Source organism: Mirounga angustirostris, unplaced genomic scaffold (assembly GCF_029215605.1).
Source record: "Mirounga angustirostris isolate CCGP_5_RB_7025 unplaced genomic scaffold, mMirAng1.0.hap1 SCAF_6, whole genome shotgun sequence".
Taxonomy (NCBI): domain Eukaryota; kingdom Metazoa; phylum Chordata; class Mammalia; order Carnivora; family Phocidae; genus Mirounga; species Mirounga angustirostris.
In genome coordinates this window covers 46051613-46073401 of record NW_026991714.1, presented here as the reverse complement: position 1 = coordinate 46073401, position 21789 = coordinate 46051613, and the positions used below count along the sequence as shown (strand labels likewise).

Genomic DNA, 21789 nt, shown 5'->3' with positions numbered 1-21789 from the left:
CCTCTAAGCAAAGAGAGAGCCTAAAAGCAACATAGACCAGAAAGGAACACAGACAATATACGGTAACAGTCACCTTACAGGCAATACAATGGCACTAAATTCCTATCTTTCAATAGTTACCCTGAATGTAAATGGGCTCAATGCCCCAATCAAAAGACACAGGCTATCAGACTGGGTTAATAAACAAGACCCATTGATATGCTGTCTGCAAGAGACTCATTTTAGAACCAAAGACACCCCCAGATTGAAAGTGAGGGGGTGGAAACCATTTACCATGCTAATGGACACCAAAAGAAAGCTGGGGTGGCAATCCTTATATCAGACAAATTAGATTTTAAACCAAAGACTGTAATAAGAGATGAGGAAGGACATTATATCCTACTTAAAGGATCTATCCAACAAGAAGATCTAACAATTGTAAGTATCTATGCCCCTAACATGGGAGCAGCCAATTATATAAGGCAATTAATAACAAAAGCAAAGAAACACATCGACAACAATACAATAATAGTGGGGGACTTGAACACCGCCCTCACTGAAATGGACAGATCGCCTAAGCAAAAGATCAACAAGGAAATAAAGACTTTAAATGACACACTGGACCAAATGGACTTCACAGACATATTCAGAACATTCCACCCCAAAGCAACGGAATACACATTCTTCTCTAGTGCCCATGGAACATTCTCCAGAATCGATCACATCCTAGGTCATAAATCAGGTCTCAACCGGTACCAAAAGATTGGGATCATTCCCTGCCTATTTTCAGAGCACAATGCTTTGAAACTAGAATTCAGTCACAAGAGGAAAGTCGGAAGGAACTCAAATACATGGAGGCTAAAGAGCATCCTCTGAAGAATGAATGGGTCAACCAGGAAATTAAAGAAGAATTAAAAAAATACATGGAAACCAGTGAAAATGAAAACACAACTATTCAAAATCTTTGGGATGCAGCAAAGGCAGTCCTAAGAGGAAAGTATATAGCAATACAAGCCTTTCTCAAGAAACAAGAAAGGTCTCAAGTACACAACCTAACCCTACACCTAAAGGAGCTGGAGAAAGAACAACAAATAAAGCCGAAACCCAGCAGGAGAGAGAAATAATAAAGATCAGAGCAGAAATCAATGAAATAGAAACTAAAAGAACAGTAGAACAGATCAACGAAACTAGGAGCTGGTTCTTTGAAAGAATTAACAAGATTGATAAACCCCTGGCCAGACTTATCAAAAAGAGAAGAGAAATGACCCAAATCAACAAAATCATGAATGAAAGAGGAGAGATCACAACCAACACCAAAGAAATACAAACAATTATAAGAACATATTATGAGCAACTCTATGCCAGCAAATTAGATAACCTGGAAGAAATGGATGCATTCCTAGAGATGTATCAACTACCAAGCTGAACCAGGATGAAATAGAAAACCTGAACAGACCTATAACCACTAAGGAAATAGAAGCAGTCATCAAAAATCTCCCAAAAAACAAAAGCCCAGGGCCAGATGGCTTCCCAGGGGAATTCTACCAAACATTTCAAGAAGAATTAATACCTATTCTTCTGAAACTGTTCCAAAAAATAGAAATGGAAGGAAAACTTCCAAACTCATTTTATGAGGCCAGCATTGCCTTGATCCCAAAACCAGACAAAGATCCCATCAAAAAGGAGAATTACAGACCAATATCCCTGATGAACATGGATGCAAAAATTCTCACCAAAATACTAGCCAATAGGATCCAACAGTACATTAAAAGGATTCTTCACCATGACCAAGTGGGATGTATCCCTGGACTGCAAGGTTGGTTCAACATCCGCAAATCAATCAATGTGATACAATACATTAACAAAAGAAAGAACAAGAATCATATGATCCTCTCAATAGATGCAGAAAAAGCTTTTGACAAAGTACAGCATCCTTTCTTGATCAAAACTCTTCAGAGTACAGGCATAGAGGGTACATACCTCAATATCATAAAAGCCATCTATGAAAAACCTACAGCGAATATCATTCTCAATGGGGAAAAACTGATAGCTTTCCCCCTAAGGTCAGGAACGCGGCAGGGATGTCCACTATCACCACTGCTATTCAACACAGTATTGGAAGTCCTAGCCACAGCAATCAGACAACAAAAAGAAATCAAAGGCATCCAAATTGGCAAAGAAGAAGTCAAACTCTCATTCTTTGCAGATGATATGATACTTTATGTGGAAAACCCAAAAGACTCCACCCCAAAACTGCTAGAACTCATACAGGAATTCAGTCAAGTGGCAGGATATAAAATCAATGCACAGAAGTCAGTGGCATTCCTATACACCAACAACAAGACAGAAGAAAGAGAAATTAAGGAGTCAATCCCATTTACAATTGCACCCAAAACCATAAGATACCTAGGAATAAATCTAACCAAAGAGACAAAGGATCTGTACTCAGAAAACTATAAAATACTCATGAAAGAAATTGAGGAAGACACAAAGAAATGGAAAAACGTTCCATGCTCATGGATTGGAAGAACAAATATTGTGAAGATGTCAATGCTACCTAGAGCAATCTATACATTCAATGCAATCCCCATCAAAATACCATCCACTTTTTTCAAAGAAATGGAACAAATCATCCTAAAATCTGTATGGAACCAGAAAAGACCCCGCATAGCCAGAGGAATGTTGAAAAAGAAAAGCAAAGCCGGCGGCATCACAATTCCGGACTTCCAGCTCTATTACAAAGCTGTCATCATCAAGACAGCATGGTACTGGCACAAAAACAGACACATAGATCAATAGAACAGAATAGAGAGCTCAGAAATGGACCCTCAACTCTATGGTCAACTCATCTTTGACAAAGCAGGAAAGAATGTCCAATGGAAAAAAGACAGTCTCTTCAACAAATGGTGTTGGGAAAATTGGAAAGCCACATGCAGAAGAATGAAACTGGACCATTTCCTTACACCACACACAAAAATAGACTCCAAATGGTTGAAAGACCTCAATGTGAGACAGGAGTCCGTCAAAATCCTAAAGGAGAACACAGGCAGCAACCTCTTTGACCTCAGCCGAAGCAACTTCTTCTAGAAACATCGCCAAAGGCAAGGGAAGCAAGGGCAAAAATGAACTATTGGGACTTCATCAAGATAAAAAGCTTTTGCAAAGCAAAGGAAACAGTCAACAAAACCAAAAGACAACCGACAGAATGGGAGAAGATATTTGCAAATGACATATCAGATAAAGGGCTAGTATCCAAAATCTATAAAGAACTCATCAAACTCAACACCCAAAGAACAAAGAATCCAATCAAGAAATGGGCAGAAGACATGAACAGACATTTTTCCAAAGAAGACATCCAAATGGCCAACAGACACATGAAAAAGTGCTCAATATCGCTTGGCATCAGGGAAATCCAAATCAAAACCTCAATGAGATACCACCTCACACCAGTCAGAATGGCTAAAATTAACAAGTCAGGAAACGACAGATGTTGGTGGGGATGTGGAGAAAGGGGAACCCTCCTACACTGTTGGTGGGAATGCAAACTGGTGCAGCCACTCTGGAAAACAGGATGGAGGGCCCTCAAAAAGTTGAAAATAGAGCTACCATATGATCCAGCAATTGCACTACTGGGTATTTACCCCAAAGATACAAAAGTAGGGATCCAAAGGGGTACGTGCACCCTGATGTTTATAGCAGCAATGTCCACAATAGCCAAACTGTGGAAAGAGCCAAGATGTCCATCGACAGATGAATGGATAAAGATGTGGTGTATATATATATATATACAATGGAATATTATGCAGCCATCAAAAGGAATGAGATCTTGCCATTTGCAACGACGTGGATGGAACTGGAGGGAATTATGTTGAGTGAAATAAGTCAAACAGAGAAAGACATGTATCATATGATCTCACTGATATGAGGAATTCTTAATCACAGGAAACAAACTGAGGGTTGCTGGAGTGGGGGGTGGGGTGGGAGGGATAGGGTGACTGGGTGATAGACACTGGGGAGGGTATGTGCCCTGGTAAGCGCTGTGAATTGTGCAAGACTGTTGAATCTCAGATCTGTACCTCTGAAACAAATAATGCAATATATGTTAAAAAAAAAAAAAAGAAGAAGAAGAAGGTAGTGGGAGGGGAAGAATGAAGCGGGGGAAATCGGAGGGGTAGACTAACCATGAGAGATGATGGACTCTGAAAAACAAACAGGGTTCTAAAGGGGAGGGGGGTGGGAGGATGGGTTAGCCTGGTAGTGGGTATTGAGGAGGGCACATTCTGCATGGAGCACTGGGTGTTATGCACAAACAATGAATCATGGAACACTTCATCTAAAACTAATGATGTAATGTATGGGGATTAACATAAGAATAAAAAATAAATAAATAAAAGAAAAGAGGACACAAAGTATGGTAGACAATAGTATACTAAGTATGACAGTATCAGCTTTAAGGAGAGTTACAATCTCATTAAGAAGACACAGTACAATAGCAGTGCATGACAAATGTTCCCCCAGAGGCATGAGGAATGTTTTGATTTAAGAAGGTTAAGTTAAGAGTAGGCGCAGACCTTTAATAAAATTGTACATAGAAAGCCATGCACACAAAAGGTATTGAGTAATGCATACACATTTCAGATGTGGTTAAAAGCCACTTACTAGTTAAATATTTAGCCAACATTCTAGAGAGAATCACATATTACTCTAGTTAATTTGAGAATAAATACAAATGCCCCTCTAAAGTACACTCTGCCCAAGTGCTTTAAAATGACCTTCTGTAGCAAGCCATTATTCAGCAATAATACAGCAATAAAAACTGTGGTGAGTTATGCTAGCTAGAAATCCATGTGCCTGTTTTAGTTTAAATATGAAAGAGTATAAGATATTCAAGATCAAATTTTATTCTTCTTTATTCAAAACCATTTATAAGTGCAGATGAATCATAAGCCTAGAGAAAACCTGGAAGCAATATGCCAAAACCATAGTGGTAATCTCCGAGGGATAGAAATGTGTATATTTTCCGTATTTTTCTTCATATTTATCCTAGTTTTCCAAAGATTTTTAGAAGAATAGATGCTATTTTAAATTATTTAAAAAACAAAATTTTATCATTTTGCTATGTTTTTTTTTAAATCTCTTATGAATGGGCGCCTGGGTGGCTCAGTTGGTTAAGCAACTGCCTTCGGCTCAGGTCATGATCCTGGAGTCCTGGGATCGAGTCCCGCATCGGGCTCCTTGCTCAGCGAGGAGTCTGCTTCTCCCTCTAACCCTCCCCCCCCCTCATGCTCTCTCTCTCTCTCATTTTCTCTGGCTCAAATAAATAAATAAAATCTTTAAAAAAAAATCTCTTATGAAAATGCCTAGTGAATCAAGTAGAAAGAGTACATGACAAAGAAAGTTCTGGAGTCTGGCTAGGCTTGACACACAAAATACGAGATGCTTTGTTAAATTTGAATTTCAGATAAACATCAAATAATATTTTAGTATACATATGTCTCATGAAATTATTTCAGACACACTTATATGAAATTCAAATTTAACTGGGCATTCTATGTTTTTATTTGCTGAATCTGGCAACTATATGCTGCCTAGTTCTATCCCTAGGTGTGTGACCTTAGAGAAGTCAACGATTAATTTAGGTTATCTTTTTTTTTTTTTTAAAGGGAGAGAGAGAGCCGGGGTGGGCAGGTGGGGCAGAGAGAAAATCCTAAACAGGCTCCACACCCAGCGCAGAGCCCAATGCAGGCCTCGATGAGGGGCTCAGTCTCACAACCCTGAGATCATGACCTGAGCCAAAATCAAAAGTTGGGACGCTTAACTGAGTCACCTAGGCACCCAATTAAATGAGGTTATCTTAAAGACCCTTTCTAGTTCTAATGTTTTATGACTCTAACATACAAGATGGCATAGACCACCAAAGACCTGAAAGTGATAGTACATGCTTGTGTTCACATCTTATCAAGATTTTCTGAAGGCCATATGACATTTTGTATGGCTTTCTTTTCTTTGTTCTTTTGAAACAAACTTCTTCAACTAGACTAGGTATTTTTTTGAGATTTTTTAGAAAATGGGAAATCTCAATTAGGTATGTAGGGAATGCTGGGCACATGCCTAGATCCCTCTTAAGGACCAAGTCACTCATTTCCCTAGCTGCTATGCTTGCTGGCTACATATAGCTCATAGCCAAGGGTGTTAACCTGCTCAGGGTAAGACCCCTTGTCCAGGGTAGCCCACATCCAGTGACCACTTCATGAGGAAGCAAAGGACCAGCTCTCTTGCCTCAATTCAGGACCATGACAGCTCCAGAATTTCCTGTGGGATCAGCTAAGGTCCTAGTAGTGACTACACAACAATTTAACTTCTTCCACTTATGTTACTTCCTTATAGGTGCTTTTTCCTAGAAAACTCCCCAATAACCCTCTTGCATACAAACCCTGCCTCAGAGTTTATTCCCTCTGCAGACATAAATTCAAATATGTAAAATGCCAACTTTCTAATAACATAACCGGTAAGATTTGAAATGACATACAATATCATTGCTGCATAAATAACTAGAGATAATAAATATAATACACATAGAAATATTTATTCATACATAAATAAATTTGCCGAGGTTGGAGGAAATGATGAGGGAAGCCGAGATAATGGAATACCTAGCCTGGTGCTGGAAGTTAGCTCTTCCTAAGTGAAACAACAACTGAGGCTAGAATAAGGGAACCAGAGATGGAAACTCAAAGCCTCAAAACTGAAAGAAGAATGACAAGTATAGGCCTGTGGCATTAGGTAAAGACTGCTGGAAGAGGGCACCTGGGTGGCTCAGATGGTTAAGCGTCTGCCTTTGGCTCAGGTCATGATCCCAGGGTCCTGGGATTGAGTCCCGCATTGGGCTCTCTGCTCCTTGGGAGCCTGCTTCTCCCTCTGCCTCTCTCTCTCTGTCTCTCATGAATAAATAAATAAAATCTTAAAAAAAAAAAAAAAAAAAGACTGCTGGAAGAGAGTACAGGGATCGTCTCACTCCTTATCCTTGTAACCATAATGGGCCACTTGCCTGCTCTGGGCTTCAGTTTCTTTACCTACAAAATGATGAGGTAGTGCAAGATTATTTCCAAGTCTTATCCCGTTCTAAAACAATATCCTATAATTATAATTTAAGATTCCCTGTCACTGACATGCCCCTGACAAGACTTCTTTATTCTTGGTATTTTACTTAAACCCAAAATTATAGTACTCTATGTGTGTGCATTGGGGGAAAGGCATTGTGTTAATAAAGAAATTCAGTAAATTAATGTAATTTGTAACAGTACTAAACTAAATTACTAAATGTCACTTGAAAAGAATGAGTTTTTCATGCTTCTGCAACCCTATTCATTTGTTTCTATGTGTTTATATTCAATAAAAGTACGATGCTTTTTACACCCATTTTGCATTTAAGACATTCAATAATCAACATTTCACATGAACCAAAAATCCTTAAACATGCTGGAAAAATTGAGGTAACCTATTAGTAGAACTTTAGCTTTTCTTTAAACTGCTCTTGGGTGCCCTTTGACTTTACAAAATAAATTAGTGTCCATAGTGACACAAGAACATCACTATCCCATAATGCCTTCATTATTAACACTCCTTTCCAAAATATAAGATCTAATTATCCTGTGAATTTGCACCTGATCCCAGTGGGCTGGTCAGGTAACTGCTGGGATCTCAGCCTAGGCTAAGAGAGATTCAGAAGTGGGTGGAGGTTTCAGGCAATGGTGAGCCCAGAAAGAACTATCTACTCTTCCAAGTCCAAAGGGGCACTTGCTTGTTACTTCTGTGGTTGTAATCATTGCCATTACCATCAGTGTTTCTGCTCCTTCTTTCCTAATTGACCAAATGGGACACGATTCCTGAAATCTGGCTTGAGTACAGTGTAATTTCCTGATACCACTGCCTGGCTAGTAAATATTAAAGTAGAGGGGCATGTGTACAACATGCATATGGAAGTTACTGACACCCAGAGCCAAATTCTTACCAGTTCACAAATTTGTACTGGCACTTCCCAGTTGTTTATGCAAGATGTTTAAATCCACTCACTCAAATTTCTTTCCCTGTTGTCTTTCCCTTAATTAATATTGCTGGGGCGGGGGGGGGGGGGGGGGGTGTTAAAAAAAAAGGCCCAGAAAATCTCAAGTGCTCAAGTGTTTGTTTTCCCAGAAGCTGAGGAACGTTGACACAATTCCAATGCCTTTCATAATTACTGGAGATGAAAAAATGAATAGTTTATGATGCATGTCAACAAAATTGTTTCAGGAGACAAACTTTATTTTTCTAAGAATAAGAGAATACAAATAAATTTACTCCAAGAAGAACATGCTTGCATGCCTCTGTTTTAAAGTTCAGCTTGGACTTATTGATAACAAACATAAATCCTAGACTTCTAAGCAGTCCTACAATTCTATAGTTTCTTTTGTCTTTGTCTCAAGAAAATGCACATTGTTACTAAAAGCAGATACAGACATTGTTATAAAACTCAGCAGCTACATTTAGGTCAGAATAGGGTTACTATTAAACACATAGCAACACTGATCTACAAGGCAGGTAGAAAATAAATCAATTGAAACAAACTTTCCAATAAATTCTAGATTTATGCTGAGTAAGTGGCTTAAATCATGATCATTGGTTTAAAATGACAGTCCTTTTGTGTCCTGTGAATTCTGCGAGATTAGAGGAAAAAGTGATTTTTTTCACTAAAATATATTCTGCCTTATAAAGCAATGAGTTTTGCCTCTCATTTATTCATCGGAAACATACTATCTAAAAGCAAAATAATTAGCATTTCTTCCACTCTTCTTAATACCAATATTGTAGCCACTGAGGCCCTGTGTTTCTTGAACATGATCACTTTCATTATTGTCTTCAATTTAATGTCAGAATCCACTCATAAAAGCACTCTGCTTATTATTAACATGGGGGAGGAAAAGGGAAAGTTTTAACCCTGTTATTCTCAGAATAGAACTCTTCCTTTTCTTAAATTCTATCCCTTCCTTTCTCTAAATTTCTTTAAATTTTAATAAAAATGCTATATGGTCATTTCCAAAAATATTTATTGGGTCCCTACAATAATAATGATAATAGTACAACAACCACCACAATAATACCTAAGGTCTATCAAGTGTTTCCATGTGCCAGGCTCTCTTCTATGTGCTTTACATATACTCTCTCGTTTATCCTCGTAGTTTCTCCATGAGATAGAGACTGTTACAGATATCCTCATTTAACAGTTTGGGAACCCAAGGCCCTGAGTCCTTCAGTGATTGGCCCAAGAAGGTCACACAGCTAAGAGGTGGTGAAACCAGGCTTAGCAAACATCCCATTTCCACAGATGCGTTAATATGCAGGCAACGGCAAAGCAATTAGTAATAATTACCTGACACATCAAAAAATGTCTGCGCCCGTCCGGTCCCTGCACTGCTGAGAGCAATGCATTCGTAGGCGCCTTCATCAGACAAAGTGACATTTTCAATCTCCCAGTTCACACTGGCAGATTCTCTGGGGTAACAAAATAGAGATCTTTTCAGTTATAACAAAAACAAGGCAAAGCTGAAAGTGGTGACTCCACTATTTTTTTTGAAATATTCATTATTAACACATTAACATGAAGAACAATGTAAAAATAAATGGATTAAACTGCAGAGTTCTTTATAGCTTAGGACACACCTTTTAATTAGAACATTAAGCTCTCTGAGCAAAAGGCACAACAAAGGCAATAAGATATAGAGTTTGTGAATTTCTTTAGGGAAACATTTTCTGGTTGTGTCAAAATACAAGATAATGAGTTAATAGAGAAACACTCCTTAAATCCTCTCTCCCTCCATATTATTTCCAGTTTTGGATCATGTTCGGTGGAGGTTCTTAGCCAAAATGAATTCAACCAGGTAATTCGTAAGTTTAAAAGTAGAAAATAGACTTTTGGATTCCAAAAAGATAAGTTCTCTTTAACTTTCTTATGTGTAAGCTCCACATAAGGTTACAGAAACTATCGGTTCAACCTGTGTATACATTGAGAAAAGAAAAGAAAATTATCAGTTTTATTATCAAACTGTCATTTAGGTTAAAAAAAAATCCCTTTGCTATAATATTTATCCATTCATTTAATAAATACTATTCTTTGTCCTTTAACACTCTTCAAATTGTTTCTCATTCTCTGGAGGTGTCTTAGTAATAGATATATTTAATCCTAATAGATATTTAATATCTAATTAATAGATAAAAATATTTATAAGATTCTAGTAATCTACAAAACAGGCATTATCTTATTTTAAAATATAATTGAAAATCATAACGATTTTCATAATTTTTTTCTTACATTCACCCATAGCTATTTATAACCTTAAACATTCAAGACAGATGAGATGAAAAGCCCATTGCAGTCAAGACACCTTCCACTGGAGTCTGAAAGTGGTGTGAGATATAATATCAGTAATGACTCCAGATCTCTTGCTTTCCAGACAAACCATACCTGTCATCAAAAAACCATGAAGAACTTACTGAGCTCTTAATGTGTATTTAGCACATTAGACTTTGTAAGAGAAAGCGAAGTCATAGGTTCCTGTCATCAGAAAAGTGGGAGAATGAGCAAAGTCATTGTTCCATATACTTTAGTAACTGAGAATATTCATTTTAGTTAGTTTCTTTTCAGCTGTGTATGCATTAGATGTCAGTGGTCCTGTGACATTCAGAAAGAAAGGGATTATGAGTTGACTCTAACCCCTAGTGATCACCTAAGCTATATCTTTTGTGCTTAATAGCAGTAAACTGAGTCCAGGTTTATAACTGTCATTGTCTAGGAGGTACTGGTAAGTTCCGGGAAGGCAGGAGTTTGAAATACATGCAGTCATTTGTGTTTTCTGCAATGCCTACTTCACAGCCAAGCATATATTAGGATTCATCAAAAACTTAGACACATGGAAATTTTAGAACAGATAGTGGCAGTTCTTCCAGTCCCAAGTCCTCTGTTTTAGAAACAACTAAGTTGAGATTCAGGAAGAAGGATAAGTGATTTATTCAAAGGCACACAGCCAGTGTTGGATTGCTTGAAGAATATTCTTTACAGTGATACTTGCTCCTCTCTTATTTATGAAATATTACATGAAAATAATTCTCTTGTACCATATCATCTTCTCAGTTAACATTAAAATTATATGGCCACCATAAGAAGTTTTGAAGGCATTGCCTTTGGAATAAGGAAAGAACATGTCAAATACAAATGTGTCCTGTTGCTCATGCAAACTAATTCTCTTCTTACATCCCCTAGTGACCATAGCGACTCACATAACAAAGATTAAGTCACATGTCCCAAGCTGTTAGGAAATCTAGGGCAGAGACGTGTGAGTGAATCAGGGTGAGAGTATCAATCCATCACCACCCATGCCAAATTCTGTCTTTAGCCTCTCACAACCAAAGAGCTTAATATATGTCAGCAAGGCTTGTCAGATCTCTGAGCCACAGAGCTGGAAAAATGAGAGAAAGAATTCTTGTGGCTTACCTCCCAGGAATTGTGTGGAATTAATGAATTAATGTTTATAAAGAATCTCAAGTGTCTCTGAAATATGTTACTATTTAAACATGAAGCAGAATGGATTTGATTTCATCAGGAAATTATGTAGCTTCAACATTTGATACCCTGGTCAGTTACATTGCTGGTTATTAAACATGGAGCTAAGGGAATCATCAAGATATACTATATAAAAAAATAGCAAGAAATAATACAGTTCAATCTTTAAGTAGTGGAATTTTTTTCTAAGGCTTTACTGAAGATTCCTGCCATAGTTTTTATTTAAAATGACCCATAAAGAGATAAAATAGGTTAATACTGTCAAATATTTAGCATCTTATGGAAGTTATTTATATTAATATTGAATTAACAGCATATAAGTTTTGTAAAATAATTCCTACAGTTTTTGCCAAATGCAGTTTGTTTCATTAGTAAGTTAAAAAAAACAAACATTTTCCAGAAATCATCTTCCAGTTTTCAAGGTCTACTTAATTTTATCATAGATTATATTTATCTAAAAACAATCACCCATCTTCACAAGAAAGTCAGTGCCTTCTTGTCCACTCCCATTGATTGCTAAATGCAGTAGCCACACATACTCCCACTCCACCTGTTTCCCCCCAGTACACTCCCCTCCCCTAACCCTCTCCCCTTCCCTGCTCCTCCAGCGTCGCTGGCTTCCTTCCTATCTTTCTTTCCCACATGCCAGTGAGCATCTGCATTTACTGTTCCTGTTGTGCAAATGCTTTTCCCTAGATATCTGCATGACCATCTCTCACCATGTTTAGGTGAATTTCCAAATTGCAACTAAGCCAAAACCACATGCACCCCAACTACCAGAATTAATCTAATCTCAATTAATCTGCTCTATATTTTGCTACAGCACTTAATCAGATTCACTTACCAGAACACTTTAAATTATATTCAGAGACTTGCTTGCCCCAAGGCCAACAAAGCTTAAACTTTTCTCTTTTGCAAGGACCCTTCCAAGATTTGGTACTTAACTTTTTATTCATAATTTTGTATTGTTCATCTTAACAAGAGATCCTCAAGGGGCACCTGGGTAGCTCAGTCAGTTAAGCGTCTGCCTTTGGCTCAGAACATGATTCCAGGGTTCTGGGATCAATCCTGCATGGGCTCCCTGCTGAGCGGGGAGTCTGCTTCTCCCTCTCCCACTGCTGCTACTCCCCTTGCTTATACTCTCTCTCTGTCAAATAAATTTTTAAAAAAAACAAACAAGAGACCCTCAAGTTATATAAAATTCAATATCCTATAAAACCTGAATCAACCCTTGAATGAATTCTAGCATTTATTAAATTAACATATTATATGTTTTCTGTCTTTCTCCATTACAATGTAAGCTCCATAAGGGCACAGACTTGTGTCTGTTTTGTTTGCTGCCATATTCTAAGACTATGAAACAAATGAGAATTTCCAATGAAAAAGCACATTAAGTATCTATTTGTATTTAGATGTTTAATTTTGTCTATAATTGCTAATAAAAACATGTACGCACTTTAAATACTGGTCTACTCCAAGCGTAAGTCCATTTCTGACAAAGCTCAGGGTAAAGGGTAAAAGACTCTCAACAGAGCAGGGAATTCGGCCTGGCTGCAGATAGTATCCTGGGGTTTTCTTGGGCATTGTAACTTTGGGAGCATCTAGGAAGAAAAGAACATAGGCAACAAGATCACAATGTTATTGGGTACTTCCTGTTAATGCATTCAAAAGCTTCATACTTTAATTATTCCAGTAAATCCTCTTCATTCCAATTAATCTAAATCACTAAAACCCACTTTAATTATCTTTCTTTGTTCAAACCTTATTAATTTCTGGATCTCTCCATGGACCCCTTACTAAAGTATTCATTAAATCTAAGACTCTATTTTTAAGACACATTATTTTGGGGGCCATCAAGATAGAAAAGAAAAAGCTAACAAATTAGTTACCATACTTCATCAATTGTAGAACCTATTTTTATTTCAAAAATGTAAATATATGAAAAGAACCCACATGCCTTAGAATTGAATGCAAAAGGTAATTGTTTTCCCCAAAATAATGGGAAAAGTTGATTTTTAAGAATCCAATAGGTTTTATAGTATTCAGTTTAGGGGCTAAGACAACTAAACTTTGAATACTGTATATGAAGAAATACTGACAGTTCTATTCTCACCATTTGACAATGATTAAAGACTAGCTACACAGTTGTTTCTGAATTTCCCAAATTACAATCTTATGTATAAATGATAAATTGTTGTCCCTCAATCCAATACTACAATATTAGAAACAATAAAGATTTGTCTATCCACAACTCTAGCTATAGTTCTAAATTTTGATCAGAGTTGTCATTAGCCTTGAGAAATAGCACAAATATAAAAATTGAAATGCTATCTCATATCTCTAAATAATCCCTAATCTCTGATCTTATCTCTATATCATAGCAAATATAGGAGTAACTAGCTTACCAATTAACTAACTGCCAACTTATCACATAAAGATAGAATCATCACCAGTTGTTTACAATGAATTACTGTTCATGAAGTAGGTTTCTGACAATCACATATAAATATTTAACCCATTTGGCCCATTTAGGTAGCTTGATCAAACATTACACATGTGTGCCAGGCTTTTTTTGGGGGGTGGGGGAGTAAGAGCACCAGAATTTCCCAGTTCCAGTTCTCACACTGAGTGAAGCAATCAAAATTTTCAGATCTGCAATCAGTGAGACTTATGAAACTTTGAATGTGCTTTTTATGATTAAGAAAAATTGTGTTACCTAATATAAATGCCCATCAATTCAATAACCCAGTAATAATGTGAAGATATTATTTTTTTACTTTATATTTCATTCTGTTAGGACCACATCACTCCCTTAAATTATCAATACTCCAGTGTTCAATAAAATGATGTCTCACCTGGGATGATATTAGAGAAGGAAACACTTGATACCCTCTGGAAAAGATAATCATCCTTATCATAGCCTGTTACTTTGAGAAAGAAAGCTTCATTTGGTGGTATAAAGTCAGAAATATTCCACAAGCCATAAGGTTTTCGGTCTGGGTAGTATTTAACAGGAATAGTCTTAAGAGAACTGCCTGAGATACTCAGAAGTTCAAGACGATCTACTCTGGCTGGGATGGAAATTCCAGAAGTATTCAGCAGCACATAGGTAGGTATTCCTACGAGAGAAAGGCTTTGTTATTATTTACAAGTAACATGGAATTGAGGTCATATATCAAATAAATTTTTGCATTATAATAACAGATAAGTATCATAAGTATGAGTACTACAAACTGTCTTACAAATTGTGGCTTAAACATTTACAGAAACTTTGGAAATCCTAATAATTATTTGTATGGTATTTTAACAATATGTATACATGGAAAAACTAAAATTGTGAATACTGTGTTACATGATGTTTAATAACATGAATATTTAATTTTTAAAGACTCACTATTTGTAGCTTTCTAGTAACAGCAGCAATAAAATAAATGAACAATAAAAAAAAAGAAATTTGAAGAGTCACAGTAAGATTAAGCATGTTTTCACTATAAAACTATAATCTTGCACGAATAAAATAAGAAAAACAAGCTATAAGAAGTGGCAATAATTTTATCTTTGAACATACAATAATACATGATGTCTAATTTTTTTAGCTATTACACACATAAAATCCACATTTTCACTTTAACAACAAGGCAAATTATAGATGTTAGTAAAAAGCCTCAATATCTAGGTCAGTAGTTTCAAAAGTTCAGTAAGTTTAGGAATCAACTGGGGTGCTTGCTATAGTGCATATTCCTGGGTCTAACCTAATTCAGTTCTAATTCAGGAGATCTGGGGTGGGTCCTGGGAATCCTAATTTTTAACAAGCTCTCTGATTAATTTCAATATCACTGGTCTTGGAACTAGACATTGAGAAAAAATGACTAGGCCAAGAATACAATCATGTTTAAAGTAAAGATGCTATGTTTCCCAATTTTGTTAAATACTACAAAATTATAAAATTACAGAGAGTTCGAGAAATATTTTGCACTTGGATATCTACCATGTCCATTTTGGTAATATGTACATACAAACCTTGCACCGGTCTGCTGACTGTTTTTTTGAAGTCCAGGGTGGGTTTTCTAGAAAAACCAGCTCGGAAATCAATAGTACTAAGGCCAGTGATGCGAACAGAGTGCCTTCCACTGCTAGAAGTCTGAAAAATGTTTAAAGAGAAATCCCATCAGTTGATCCAGGTTACCAGTACAATAAACACTAACCAGTACGGGAAACTACAGAGTGTTTAATTAGGACTGATGTCCAATAATTGAAGCTCTGATCTGGGTGTTCTAAACTTAACTGGGATTCTACATCTTAAATGCAAGTTTTATAATACATATCCCAAGGGACTGCCCTAAAATAAAATTCAGTAATACACTGCAAGCCAATGTTAAAAGATAATAGGTGTTTACCCAAAGAACAAATAATCCAATCAAGAAATGGGCAGAAGACATGAACAGACATTTTTCCAAAGAAGACATCCAAATGGCCAACAGACACATGAAAAAGTGCTCAACATCACTCGGCATCAGGGAAATACAAATCAAAACCTCAATGAGATATACCACCTCACACCATCAGAATGGCTAAAATTAACAAGTCAGGAAACGACAGATGTTGGCGGGGATGCGGAGAAAGGGGAACCCTCCTACACTGTTGGTGGGAATGCAAACTGGTGCAGCCACTCTGGAAAACAGGATGGAGGTTCCTCAAAAAGTTGAAAATAGAGCTACCATATGATCCAGCAATTGCACTACTGGGTATTTACCCCAAAGATACAAATGTAGGGATCCGAAGGGGTATGTGCCCCCCGATGTTTATAGCAGCAATGTCCACAATAGCCAAACTGTGGAAAGAGCCAAGATGTCCATCGACAGATGAATGGATAAAGAAGAGGTGGTATATATATACAATGGAATATTATGCAGCCATCAAAAGGAATGAGATCTTGCCATTTGCAACGACGTGGATGGAACTGGAGGGTGCTATGCTGAGTGAAATAAGTCAATCAGAGAAAGACATGTATCATATGACCTCACTGATATGAGGAATTCTTAATCTCAGGAAACAAACTGAGGGTTGCTGGAGTGGGGGTTGGGGTGAGAGGGATGGGATGGCTGGGTGATAGACACTGGGGAGGGTATGTGCTATGGTGAGCGCTGTGAATTGTGCAAGACTGTTGAATCACAGATATGTACCTCTGAAACAAATAATACATTATATGTTAAGAAAAAAAAAAGAAGAAGAAGATAGCAGGAGGCGAAGAATGAAGGGGGGGAATCAGAGGGGGAGATGAACTATGAGAGATGATGGACTCTGAAAAACAAACTGAGGGTTCTAGAGGGGAGGAGGGTGGGAGAATGGGTTAGCCTGGTGATGGGTATTAAAGAGGGCACGTTCTGCACGGAGCACTGGGTGTTATGCACAAACAACGAATCATGGAACACTACATCAAAAACTAATGATGTATGGTGATTAACATAACAATAAAAAAATTGAAAAAAAAAGATAATAGGTGTTTAGTCACCAGTGAATAGCCCTGAAGTTAATCTGTAAAAGCTCCACGGGGATACAGATCTTTGTTTTGTTCACAGTGATTTACATAGTAGATGTTTAGCAATATCGATGAAATGAACAAATGACTAAATCTTCTCCCCTAAACACCATCCAGGTTTGATTCTGGAAAATATTTCCTTTTTCTTTGCCTCTGGGAAGATACAGCTAGGACAAGCACAAGAGTTGACCACTATCCAGATTTGAGCCAACCAGCATCCCCAGCTCAGCAGTCTCCTTGCCAAGGCACTGGGTGCTCGAGACACAAATGTGAATGAAACATGGTCCCTCTCCTCTAAGAGCTCATGGCTGGTGAGGAAGACATGGAGAAATAGAAATCTTTAATATGATGCAGTATTAGAAATACATAAAAGATACACAGAAATACATAAAAGGAACAAACTAGCCTATAGTTACTAGGATGATGACTGAACTAAATATTGAATGATAACTCAGCACTGAAGTGACTCACATGTGCATAAATAATAAATAATTTGGATGAGGGCCACAGGATAAAATAATAACACTAATATTTATTGGGCACTTCCTGTATGTCCAGACTCTTTAAATATATTGGCTTATTTAATTCTCATTACAATCCTATCAGATATATATCATCATTATCACCATTGCACAGATAAGGAAGTAGCTTCCCAAGTTCAGGAGGCTTCCTAACTACAGAGGTGGGGTTTTAATGGAAAGATCAGGCTCCAGGGTCTTCACCACTGTGCTACATTGTCTTTCAAGGGCAAGATAAGTCAGAGTTAGGGATGCCTGGGTGGCTCAGTTGGTTAAGGGTCTGCCTTTGGTTCAGGTCAGGATCCCAGGGTCCTGGGATCGAGCCCCGCATTGGGCTCCTTGCTCAGTGGGGAGCCTGCTTCCTCTGCCTGCCGCTCCCCCTGCTTGTGCTCTCTCTCTCTTTCCCTCTGACAAATAAATAGATAAAATCTCTTAAAAAAAAAAAAAGATAAGTCATAGTTAACTCAGAGTTAGCCTCTACCTCAGTATCTTTCAAAATATGACCTGAGCAACTACATCTACAGCTACACAAAATCACTCAGGTTTTCTCTTGAAAATGTAGACTTCTGAGCTCCAGTCCAGATTTACTGGATCAGAATCTTTGTTGAGTGGCATCTACATTTCAAAAACCCGCCCAACATTTATGAACAAGAGTTCACCATTATTTTATTACATTTATCACCAAGATTTTCTCTCAAAATAAAATGACCACATGATAGTAGCATTAATAGAATGCATTAGAAATATATGTGCCTATATTATATATAATTATACATGAAATTTTAATCTGGTGAACAGCCAGATGAAGCCACACCATGATTAAAAACATGCCACCTCCAGGGTTCTCCAAACTACACAGCTTTCCCGAAATCACTGTGGTTCCTTGTTATTTTGTGATGAGGAGATATGTCCCTTTTGCTACCAAATTTTTTTCTCATTAAACAGAACATGCAGGGGCACCTGGGTGGCTCAGTCGTTAAGCGTCTGCCTTCGGCTCTGGTCATGATCCCAGGATCCTGGGATCGAGCCCCGCATCGGGCTCCCTGCTCGGCGGGAAGCCTGCTTCTACCTCTCCCACTCCCCCTGCTTGTGTTCCCTCTCTCGCTGTGTCTCTCTCTGTCATATAAATAAATAAAATCTTAAAAAAAAAAAAACAGAACATGCAAAAACCCCAAAAGAAAAAAAAAAGGAAAAGGAAAGTGAAGGAAAAGAAAAGACCCATATCTCCATAAAAATAGGTTTGTTGTATTCTTCTTGTAAAGGATGCTGCTAATTACTACAGCCCACTTTCCTAAGGGTTACAAAGGACTGTATGTGCAAGTGTAGGGGTCTCAGTACCACCACTTATTCTATTATTTCTAAAGGAAAACGTGTCATGCATTCCATATAATAAAGCAAAAAAAGGGATGGGGAGGGGATATGGACCATGATCCAATTTTATCTTTTTTTTTTTTTTAACTAGACTCCGTGCCCAATGTGGGACTTGAATTCACAACTCTGAGATCAAGACCTGAGCTGAGACCAAGAGTCAAATGCTCAACCAACTGAGCCACCCAGGTGCCCCCCATGATCCAATTTTAAAATCAGGATTTCCTAAGGGTTATATGAAACCTTACTAAGTCTAATTTCAACTGTTTTAGATCACATAGTGCTTTATTGAAGACACTATTGCCTACTGATTTCATGTGAAGACAATCAGAAGGGTCAATATTATGATGACTTGATTTATATTTGTTCACTGACATCATATAATATCATTACTTGCCTTGCTGCTCAGAAAGTCTCTATGGTAAAATGGCTGTTGAGGTTACCAAGGGTACATATGACCCATAATTTGCCAAATGACTGCCATCAAGTGTTAATTTATCTGGCAAATGTTCTGTGCATATATCAACTGACAAAGAGTCTGTTTTAAGAGTGGTGCTTAATAGTTAAGTGAGAGGGACACCTGGGTGGCTCAGTTGGTTAAGCGGCTGCCTTCGGCCCGGGTCATGATCCCAGGGTCCTGGGATCGAGTCCCATATTGGGCTCCTTGCTCAGCAGGGAGCTTGCTTCTCCCTCTCTTTCCCTCTGCTTGTGCTCTCTCTGTCAAATAAATAATAAAATCTTAGGGCGCCTGGGTGGCTCAGTTGGTTAAGCGACTGCCTTCGGCTCAGGTCATGATCCTGGAGTCCCGAGATCGAGTCCCGCATCGGGCTCCCTGCTCGGCGAGGAGCCTGCTTCTCCCTCTGACCCTCCCCCCTCTCATGTACTCTCTCTCATTCTCGCTCTCTCAAATAAATAAATAAATCTTTAAAAAAAATTAAAAAAAAATAAAATAAAATCTTAAAAAAAAATCATCTAAGTGAGAAAATTAGAAATTACCCATGCTTGAAAATATCACATTTTCCATTACTAACCAATACACTAAAAATAAAGCAGAGTTAATGAATAGGGAGCTCCTTATAACCTCTATAAAATTATTGTAAAATAAATTAATTTTGATATTTAAAATATACTAATTAACAAAGTATGTTGAAATAAGGATGTAGTTTTCCTATTCTCTGAGCAATGCCAAAAATATGAAGGGTAAAATATTTTAACTTCATGTTTTTATATTATACTATAAACAGTAGGAATATCTGCATAGAATTTAAAAGGGTTTGTAAATAAAAGATATTTCCAAGTAAGTAAGTTTTCATGCAAAATTATATCCAACTCTGTATTAATCAGGGTAATGTGAGCAAAGAACATCACAAATAAACCAAAATTATGGTTTAAAAAAAATAATAAAAATAAGAAATTTAAACTATTAGTTAAAAATGGCCTCTGACACTCATGCATGCATTTATCATTTTTAATCATTCTCTTAAAAGAATTACAATAATACTTGGATAGTATTTTGGGAACACAAAACATCACATTAAAATGTCTTTATAAGAAAGTGCCATAGGGGCACCTGAGTGGCTCAGTTGGTTAAGCAGCCGACTCTTGATTTCAGCTCAGGTCCGTGACCTCAGGGTCTTTGGATCAGCCCCACATGGGGCACTGCGCTGAGCGCGGAATCTGCTTCTTTCCCTCTCCCTCTGCCTCTTCCTCTTCCCCCGAATCACAAGTTTTCTCTCTCTCTTTCTCTAAAATAAATGAATAAATCTTAAAAAAAAAAAAAGAAAGTGCCATAGTTTACTTTATAACTTTAGTCTGTTTTCTTAAGGTAAACTATTATTTTAGTCTGTTTCTTAGCTGAGCTCCCTTTTTCAAATATTAGTGTTAATAAGAACAGAAAGGTCCTATTAATGATGGTAAAATGAACAAGGAAATGGACAAAGGGGAAGAAAGAAATATTAACATATACCAAATGCATACTGTACAACAGGCTATCTTTTATATAAATAATCACTTTTGATCTTTACAAAAGCCCCTGTATGGGAGTATATTATCCTAATTTCATAGATCAGAGAGATTAAGTAATTTGCTCAAAGTCATAGATACAGCAGGTGGCAGAGCTGTGTTATGAACTCAGTGAGGCTCCAGGAACCAATTTCAGTAGCCACCCCATGCTTTCTCATGATTATTGCAGTGGATTTGATTATGCTGGTTTCAGGGAATACACTAAAATAGGCTGAACTGCTCTACCTAATAGGAGAGTAATGTGGAGCTTCCGAGACTATTCAGAGGAGAGAAGCAGAGGCATAATGGGAGAAGAGGAAGGATGGGGGCAAGAAGAGAGCAGAAGGAGACAAGGTGCTTCAAGACATAACACCAAACCTACATATAGTTAAATCTACTAAACGCACAAAAGTCTTATTATTAGTGGACTTCCTGTGATATTTTTGATGAGGCTGAGCTTTGCCCTGCATTAAAGTACAGAAGTTATAATCAACACACAAATAATCAGGAGACAAGGAGACCATAAGAAAGTAAGCTTTCAGGAAACTCCAGAAATGTTGGGAGAAGGCTCTGGACTCTCACATGTTATGGACATAGTGGGGTTGGAGGAGAACCAATCGCATGAAGGTCTTGGAGGGACAAAAAATATTCAGCTAATTCTGCAATTGAGTCAGAGAGGTAGTCCAGCTGTATATTCCTTCCCTTTCTTTTCCCCTTCAAATTAGTCTAGCCATTTTAGTATCATTTTTATTTATATATAATAAAATCAGTAAGACCATAATTACTGATTT

General features: G+C 37.4%; 1 protein-coding gene across 2 annotated transcripts in view; it reads right to left on the bottom strand.

The window, feature by feature from the left end:
* HMCN1 (hemicentin 1) overlaps nucleotides 1-21789 on the bottom strand; it is a 482205-nt gene that overhangs the window by 268312 nt on the left and 192104 nt on the right. For both annotated transcript variants that reach the window (XM_064594231.1, XM_064594232.1), the window contains exons 7-10: nucleotides 15593-15713; nucleotides 14428-14691; nucleotides 13029-13173; nucleotides 9386-9507 (exon numbers count right to left, since the gene is read on the bottom strand). In XM_064594231.1, coding sequence (XP_064450301.1) covers nucleotides 9386-9507; nucleotides 13029-13173; nucleotides 14428-14691; nucleotides 15593-15713 — 652 coding nt within the window. The remainder of the gene's footprint in view (nucleotides 1-9385; nucleotides 9508-13028; nucleotides 13174-14427; nucleotides 14692-15592; nucleotides 15714-21789) is intronic.